Below are 9,490 nucleotides of genomic sequence, written 5' to 3'. Positions count from 1 at the left end.
CAACTTTCCGCCATACAAATCACTATTCACCCAGCTTTCCCACCAGAACAAAGACAATGTAAGGCAGTTTCCCCCCTACAAATCAGTATTCACTCAGCTTTCCTCCATACAAATCAGTATCCACCCAATTTCCCGCATACAAATTGGTATCCACTCAGCTTTCCTACATACAAAACAGTATCCACCCAGCTTTTCCCATACAAATCAGTATCCACCCAATTTTCCCCATATAATTTGGTATCCACTCAGTTTTCCACCATACAGATAAGTATGCACCAACTTTTTGCCATACAAATCACTATTCACCCAGCTTTCCCCCCAGAACAAATACAATGTAAAGCAGTTTCCCCCTTACAGATCAGTATTCACGCAGCTTTCCTTCATACAAAACAGTATCCACCCAGCTTTCCCCCATACAAATTGGTATCCACTCAGCTTTCCTCCATAAAACCAGTGTCCACCCAGCTTTCCTCCATACAAAGCAGTACCTACCTCACACATACACCACTTCCCCTCATACAGCACAATGACAACCAGCACAGTAGAGTCCTGCATACAGTTACACTGAGGCCCCTGATCATGTGACCCCTGACTCCTCCCCTCCTGTGACCTCATCACAGGTCCTGTGCACACAGAAGAGATTTGAGCATTTGAGCTACGCCATTGCCCCAATCCCAGCGCGCCGCCGGCTGCCACGGCAACGCGTTCTCAGCCTGCAGTTAGTGCCGTGACTGAGCCCCGCCCACCCGCTCCGCGCTGTGTCTGCTCTGTGTGTGGTTGGCCGCTCACTCTCCGCTCCACTGCCGCGGCCATGTTGTTTTCTGTCATGTATGTACACGCTGTGGCTGCGGGGCTGGCGAGCAAGCGGCGAGGCCCTGTCTGGTGCTAATTAACCGGCCTCGTGGGGGGGGCAAATGCCTCTCTGCCCCCCAGCCCAGCCCTGGGTGGTCTTGTCATGGAGTGGCGGTATTTGTAGGTGTATAATAATTTGTATAGGGGAAAGCTGGGTGAACAGTGATTTGTATGAGGAAGAGTGGGGTCAGGAGGGGTTTACAGTGTGGATGTAGCAGAGCCGCGTGTGTACGAGGTGTACGGAGCAGAGCCGTGTGTGTACGAGGTGTACGGAGCGGAGCCGCGTGTGTACGAGGTGTACGGAGCGGAGCCGCGTGTGTACGAGGTGTACGGAGCGGAGCCGCGTGTGTACGAGGTGGACGGAGCGGAGCCGCGTGTGTACGAGGTGTACGGAGCGGAGCCGCGTGTGTACGAGGTGTACGGAGCGGAGCCGCGTGTGTACGAGGTGTACGGAGCGGAGCCGCGTGTGTACGAGGTGTACGGAGCGGAGCCGCGTGTGTACGAGGTGTACGGTGCGGGGCCGCGTGTGTACGAGGTGTACGGTGCGGGGCCGCGTGTGTACGAGGTGTACGGAGCGGGGCCGCGTGTGTACGAGGTGTACGGAGCGGAGCCGCGTGTGTACGAGGTGTACGGAGCGGAGCCGTGTGTACGAGGTGGACGGAGCGGAGCCGTGTGTACGAGGTGTACGGAGCGGAGCCGTGTGTACGAGGTGTACGGAGCGGAGCCGTGTGTACGGAGCGGGGCCGCGTGTGTACGAGGTGTACGGAGCGGGGCCGCGTGTGTACGAGGTGTACGGAGCGGGGCCGCGTGTGTACGAGGTGTACGGAGCGGAGCCGCGTGTGTACGAGGTGTACGGAGCGGAGCCCGGTGTGTGCGGAGCTGAGCCGCGTATGTACGGCGTGTACGGAGTGGAGCCGTGTGTGCACAGGGTGTACGGAGCGGAGCCATGTGTGTACGAGGTGTACAGAGCGGAGCCGCGTTTGTACGAAGTGTATTGAGCGGAGCCCTGTGTGTACGGAGCTGAGCCGAGTATGTACGGTGTGTACGGAGTGGAGCCGTGTGCGCACAGGGTGTACGGAGCGGAGCCGTGTGTCTGCAGAGCTGTGTGTGTACGTAGTGGAGCCGCGTGTGTACAGGGTGTACGGAGTGGAGCCGTGCGTGTACTGGGGTGTACGGAACTGAGCCATATGTGTGCGGAGCAGAGCTGTGTGAGTACGTAGTGGAGCTATGTGTGCACAGGGTGTGCGGAGCAGAGCTGTGTGTGTACAGGGTGGAGCCGTGTGTGTACAGAGCGTGGCCGCATGTGTACAAGGTTTACTGAGCAGAGCCGCATGTGTTGAGTCACCGGAGGAGGAAAACAAAAATACAAGCTAAGTCCAGAAAACTGAGAGGTTGGTAGCTAGCGGATTGCAGACCCCTGATCCTATGCACCACAACTAACAGTAGCCGTGGGGGGTTCCTACGGTGGTCCTAGACCCCTCGATCACAGCCGGAGAACTAAATAAACCTAAAGAAAGAAAGGGGAAATTAAACTGCCCCAGAGCAGACCCCAACATGTATTGACAGTGAAAACAGAAGAAAACACAAACATAGATAGAAAGACAGGCTGAGCAAACGATGGGGCCCTTACTAACTAGATAGGACAGGACAGAAAAGCTGCTGTCTGCAATCACGCAAAAACCCTACCAAAAATAATGCCAACACGTCTGATAGAAAAAAGCCCTGAAGTCACTAGACTTCCAAATACCTATATCAGCCCTCAGGTATATTCTGCAAACAGAGCAAAAAAAAAGAGCAATTGATCAGAGACAAAAATGGAGTCCAGCCAGTCCTAGCCAGGGCTGGCTGAACACAGGCACTAAGTAAACCAGACAAAATCTCATGAAACAACAGAAGAGCAAACTTAGCTCTTAGAAAACTGGAATAAACTGGAGGCCAGAGCTCTGAGCAGAGAAGTATCACCAGCAACCCAGCAGGGCGTCGGCAGCCTTATATCCACTCAGAGATTCCGGATGTCCAATCACACTCCACCTGATCTGATGACAGGTCTCTCCCATCCAGATCATTTTTACTACCTCCCTTCACCAGCAGAGGGAGTTCATCGGACATCAGAGGTGAAGGAGAAAATGAGCTCATAACACGCATGTGTATGAGGTTTACGGAGCGAAGCCATGTGTGTACTGAGTGGAGCCGTGTGTGTGCGAACCATAGAAAGCGGAACCTTGTGTGTATGAGGTGTGCGGAGCCATGCATGTACAAGGTGTATGGTGGGGAGCATTTATACCTCCCAACTGTCCCAGATCCAGTTGGACAGTCCCGATTTTGAGGGAGAGTCTGCCCCGGCTGGGAGCTTACTTTTCCCACGGACACAGGAGTACAAGGCGGAGCCCCGAGGAGCGCTTTAAAATTTGCACGTGACGTTCCACTGGAAATGACGTGCTAGAAGCTGACCGGAAATTAGGTAATTTTGGGAGGAGATTGTGGCGGAACCATAGAGGCACTTCAGGGAATGCTTCAGATCCATCACTGTGTTCTCTGACAGCGCGGACAGCGGGATCGTCTTGGAATCAGGAATGCCGGCCATGTGAGCGGATCATGATGTGTCCTGCACCGGGAGGCTCAGGTGGGCACTACAATGGAGGCCGGGCTGCTATAGTATCTTTATAGAATCTTTTTCTCTGTTTCTTTTTCTCTGTTCTTTTTTTCTCTCTCTCTAATCTTTCTTTTTTTCTTTCTCTCTTTGTTCTTTCTTTCTCTCTGTTCTTTCTTTCCCCTCTTTCTCTGTCTAGTCTTTCTTTCTCTGTCTAATCTTTCTTTCTCTCTGTTTCTTTCTCTCTGTTCTTTCTCTCTAATCTTTCTTTTTTTTCTTTCTCTCTGTTCTTTCTCTCTGTTATTTCTTTCTTCTCTTCCTTTCTTTCTCTGTTCTTTCTTTCTCTCTGTTCTTCTCTTCCTTTCTCTATCTGTTCTTTCTTTCGCTCTGTTCTTTCTTTCCCCTTTTTCTTTCTTTCTCTAATCTTTCTTTCTCTCTCTGTTCTTCCTTTCTCTGTTCTCGTTCTTTCCCCTCTTTCTTTGTCTCTGTTCTTTCTTTCCTCTCTTTCTCTGTTCTTACTTTCTCTTTGTTCTTTCTCTCTCCACATTTTAGAGGGTCACATCCCCATTACAGAGGGTCACATCCCCATTACACAGAGTCACATCCACATTTTAGAGGGTCATATCCACATTTTGGGGGCCACATTCACATTTTAGAGGACCACATCCACATGTGACCCTTTACAATGTGGATGTGACTCTACAATGTGGATGTGACCCTCTATATTGTGGATGTGACCCTCTATAAAGTGGATGTGACCCTCTGTATTGTGGATGTGACCCACTGTAATGTGGATGTGACCCTCTATAACAGGGATGGGCAATTAATTTTCCTGAGAAGCCACATGAAAGACCATGACTGTCATGGAGGGCCAAAACAATAGGCCAAAATTAATTCTTCTCAATATTAATATTGATATTTTATAATTATTATATTATTGATAATTTTATTACTTTTAAGTGTATTAGAATTGTATATTTAGCAGAATTAAGAATGCCGACACCCCCCTATATATCGTTTGAACCCGAGCACAGCCCTTTCAGTATATTGCATGAGCGCCCCCAACAGCCCCTTATATGCGGCATGAGCCCCACACAGCCTCCCTATATACAGCATGAGCCCCACACAGCCTCCCTATATATACAGCATGAGCCCCACACAACCTCCCCATATACTGCATGAGCGCCACACAGCCTCCCCATATACTGCATGAGCTCCACACAGCGTCCCCATATACTGCATGGGACCCACACAGCCTCCCTATAGACAGCATGAGCCCCACACAGCCTCAACATATACTGCATGAGCCCCACACAGCCTCCCCATATACTGCATGAGCCCCACACAGCCTCCCCATATACTGCATGAGCGCCACACAGCCTCCCCATATACTGCATGAGCTCCACACAGCGTCCCCATATACTGCATGAGACCCACACAGCCTCCCTATACACAGCATGAGCCCCACACAGCCTCAACATATACTGCATGAGCCCCACACAGCCTCCCCATATACTGCATGAGCCCCACACAGCCTCCCCATATACTGCATGAGCCCCACACAGCCTCCCCATATACTGCATGAGCCCCACACAGCCTCCCTATACACAGCATGAGCCCCACACAGCCTCCCCATATACTGCATGAGACCCACACAGCCTCCCCATATACGGTATGAGCCCCACACAGCCTCCCCATATACTGCATGAGCCCCACACAGCCTCCCCATATACTGCATGAGACCCACACAGCCTCCCAATATACTGCATGAGCCCCACACAGCCTTCCCATATACTACATGAGCCCCACACAGCCTCCCCATATACTGCATGAGCGCCACACAGCCTCCCCATATACTGCATGAGCGCCACACAGCCTCCCCATATACTGCATGAGACCCTCACAGCCTCCCTATACACAGCATGAACCCCACACAGCCTCCCCATATACTGCATGAGCCCCACACAGCCTCCCCATATACTGCATGAGCCCCACACAGCCTCCCCCTATGCTGCATGAGCCCCACACAGCCTCCCTATACACAGCATGAGCCCCACACAGCCTCCTCATATACTGCATGAGCCCCACACAGCCTCCCCATATACTGCATGAGCCCCACACAGCCTCCCCATATACTGCATGAGCCCCACGCAGCCTCCCCATATACTGCATGAGCCCCACACAGCCTCCCCTTGTACTGCATGAGCCCCACGCAGCCTCCCCATATACTGTATGAGACCCACACAGCCTCCCCATATACTGCATGAGACCCAAACAGCCTCCCCATATTTTGCATGAGCGCCCCACAGCCTCCCCATATACTGCATGAGCCCCACACAGCCTCCCTATACACAGCATGAGCCCCACACAGCCTCCCCATATACTGCTTGAGCCCCACACAGCCTCCCCATATACTGCATGAGCCCCACATAGCCTCCCCATATACTGCATGAGCCCCACACAGCCTTCCCATATACTGCATGAGCCCCGCACAGCCTCCCTATATACTGCATGAGGCCCACACATCCTCCCTATATACAACATGAGCCCCACACAGCCTCCCTATATACTGCATGAGACCCAGCCTCCCCATATGCTGCATGAGCCCCACACAGCCTCCCTATATACAGCATGAGCCCCACACAGCCTCCCTATATACTGCATGAGCCCCACACAGCCTCCCCATATGCTTCATGAGCCCCACACAGCCTCCCTATACACAGCATGAGCCCCACACAGCCTCCCCATATAATGCATGAGCCCCAGACTGCCTCCCCATATACTGTATGAGACCCACACAGCCTCCCCATATACTGCATGAGACCCAAACATCCTCCCCATATACTGCATGAGCGCCACACAGCCTCCCCATATACTGCATGAGCCCCACACAGCCTCCCTATACACAGCATGAGCCCCACACAGCCTCCCCATATACTGCTTGATCCCCACACAGCCTCCCCATATACTGCATGAGCCCAAAACAACAGCCTCCCCATATACTGCATGAGCCCCATACAACCTCCCCATATACTGCTTGAGCCCCACACTGCCTCCCTATATACTGCATGAGACCCACACAGCCTCCTATATACAGCATGAGCCCCACACAGCCTCCCCATATACTGCATGAGACACACACAGCCTCCCCATATACTGCATGAGACCCACACAGCGTTCCCATATACTGCATGAGACCCACGCAGCCTCCCTATATACTGCATGAGCCCCACACAGCATCCCCATATACTGCATGAGCCCCACACAGCCTCCCCATATACTGCATGAGCCCCACACAGCCTCCCCATATACTGCATGAGCCCCACACAGCCTCCCCATATACTGTGCATGAGCCCCACACAGCCTCCCTATACACTGCATGAGCCCCACACAGCCTCCCCATATACTGCATGAGACCCACACAGCCTCCCCATATACTGCGTGAGCGCCACACAGCCTCTCTATATACTGCATGAGGAGCTCACAGCCTCTCTATATACTGCATGAGGAGCCCACAGCCTCCCTATATACTGCATGAGGCCCCCACAGCCTCCCTATATACTGCATGAGTGCCACACAGCCTCCCCATATACTGCATGAGGCCCACACGGCCTCCCTATATACTGCATGAACCCCGCACAGCCTCCCTATATACTGCATGAGGCCCACACAGCCTACCTATACACAGCATGAGCCCCACACAGCCTCCCTATACACAGCATGAGCCCCACATAGCCTCCCCATATACTGCATGAGCCCAACACAGCCTCCCCATATACTGCATGAGCCCCACACAGCCTCCCCATATACTGCATGAGACCCACACAGCCTCCCCATATACTGCATGAGCGCCACACAGCCTCTCTATATACTGCATGAGGAGCTCACAGCCTCTCTATATATTGCATGAGGCCCCCACAGCCTCCCTATATGCTGCATGAGCGCCACACAGCCTCCCCATATACTGCATGAGGCCCACACAGCCTCTCTATATAGTGCATGAGGAGCCCACAGCCTCCCCATATACTGCATGAGACACACACTGTCTCCCTATATACTGCATGAACCCCGCACAGCCTCCCTATATACTGCATGAGGCCCACACAGCCTCCCTATATACAGCATGAGCCCCACACAGCCTCCCTATACACAGCATGAGCCCCACATAGCCTCCCCATATACTGCATGAGCCCCACACAGCCTCCCCATATACTGCATGAGCCCCACACAGCCTCCCCATATACTCCATGAAACCCACACAGCCACCCCATATACTGCATGAGCGCCACACAGCCTCCCCATATACTCCATGAAACCCACACAGCCTCCCTATACACAGCATGAGCCCCACACAGCCTCCCCATAAACTGCATGAGACCCACATAGCCTCCCTATATACTGCATGAGCGCCACCCAGCCTCCCTATATACTGCATGAGCGCCACACAGCCTCCCTATATACTGCATGAGGAGCCCACAGCCTCTCTATATACTGCATGAGGAGCCCACAGCCTCGCTATATACTGCATGAGTCCCAAACAGCCTCCCTATATACTGCATGAGCGCCACACAGCCTCCCCATATACTGCATGAGGCCCACATAGCCTCCCCATATACGACATGTGCAGCAGCACCATATCACCCCCTCATGTCACCCCAGGTGTGCAGCACCATGTCGTCACCCACTCCAGGTGTGCAGCACCATGTCGTCACCCACCCCAGGTGTGCAGCACCATGTCGTCACCCACCCCAGGTGTGCAGCACCATGTCGTCACCCACCCCAGGTGTGCAGCACCATGTCGTCACCCACCCCAGGTGTGCAGCACCATGTCGTCACCCACCCCAGGTGTGCAGCACCATGTCGTCACCCACCCCAGGTGTGCAGCACCATGTCGTCACCCACTCCAGGTGTGCAGCACCATGTCGTCACCCACCCCAGGTGTGCAGCACCATGTCGTCACCCACCCCAGGTGTGCAGCACCATGTCGTCACCCATCCCAGGTGTGCAGCACCATGTCGTCACCCACTCCAGGTGTGCAGCACCATGTCGTCACCCACCCTAGGTGTGAAGCACCATGTCGTCACCCACCCCAGGTGTGCAGCACCATGTCGTCACCCACTCCAGGTGTGCAGCACCATGTCGTCACCCACCCCAGGTGCGCATCACCATGTCGTTACCCACCCCAGGTGTGCAGCACCATGTCGTCACCCACTCCAGGTATGCAGCACCATGTCGTCACCCACCCCAGGTGTGCAGCACCATGTCGTCACTCACTCCAGGTGTGCAGCACCATGTCGTCACCCACCCCAGGTGTGCAGCACCATGTCGTCACCCACCCCAGGTGTGCAGCACCATGTCGTCACCCACTCCAGGTGTGCACCACCATGTCGTCACCCCCATAGCCTCCCCATGCCCACCAAAATGGCCCTTACACATAAGGAAAAAAACCACCACATACTCACCTCGTCCCGTTCCCTGTCAGTGTGCTTCTCTTCCTGCCTCCGGTGCGCGGACTCTCCGGAGTAAACAGCTGGCGCGATGACGTCATTTCATCGTGTCAGCTGTTTCACACACAGATGTGGCCCCCGGGTCGCACTTTGCCCAGATGTTCTCTATAATGTGGATGTGATCCTCTGCAATGTGGATTTGAACCTCTGTAATATGAATGTGACCCTCTGTAATGTGGATGTGACCCTCTAGGTTACAGTGTGCCACAGCCCACAGGCCAGTCTGAGTCCCTCTCCTGCTCCAGTCCCTGCTGCCTAGTGCCTGCGCCCTGCGGTAAGTGGTGTCCAAGCCCAATATTATCCCTATTTGACAACTGGGTGCTATCCCTGAGGGTGCTTCGGTACTGTAGCGCATAGGACACTATAGCTGATTGTAAAGAATATATATACAGTATATACAGCTCTGGCAAAAATCAAAAGACCACTTTAAAATGTTCAGTTTGTCTGATTTTTCTCTTTATAGGTATATTTTTGAGTAAAATGTAAATTGCTGTTTTAGGCAATGTGCACACGTTGCGGAATTGCTGCGGAAATTTCTGCG

General features: G+C 53.3%; 1 protein-coding gene across 2 annotated transcripts in view; it reads left to right on the top strand.

Moving 5' to 3' along the window:
* Nucleotides 1-1,023: 1,023 nt before the first annotated feature.
* Nucleotides 1,024-9,490, top strand: part of LOC141083571 (uncharacterized) — a 101,374-nt gene continuing 92,907 nt past the window's right edge. Inside the window, exons 1-3 of one of the 2 annotated variants that reach the window (XM_073567918.1) lie at nucleotides 1,024-3,313; nucleotides 3,395-3,475; nucleotides 9,143-9,223. In XM_073567918.1, coding sequence (XP_073424019.1) covers nucleotides 1,024-2,034 — 1,011 coding nt within the window. In that variant the 3' untranslated portion in view covers nucleotides 2,035-3,313; nucleotides 3,395-3,475; nucleotides 9,143-9,223. Of the gene's footprint in view, nucleotides 3,476-9,142; nucleotides 9,224-9,490 lie in introns of both variants that reach the window. The other variant, XM_073567916.1, reaches the window with a different exon arrangement.

This window comes from Dendrobates tinctorius, unplaced genomic scaffold (genome assembly GCF_039654945.1).
Source record: "Dendrobates tinctorius isolate UK_male_01 unplaced genomic scaffold, ASM3965494v1 ptg000020l, whole genome shotgun sequence".
NCBI classification, from domain to species: domain Eukaryota; kingdom Metazoa; phylum Chordata; class Amphibia; order Anura; family Dendrobatidae; genus Dendrobates; species Dendrobates tinctorius.
This window is presented reverse-complemented; position numbering and strand designations above follow the sequence as displayed.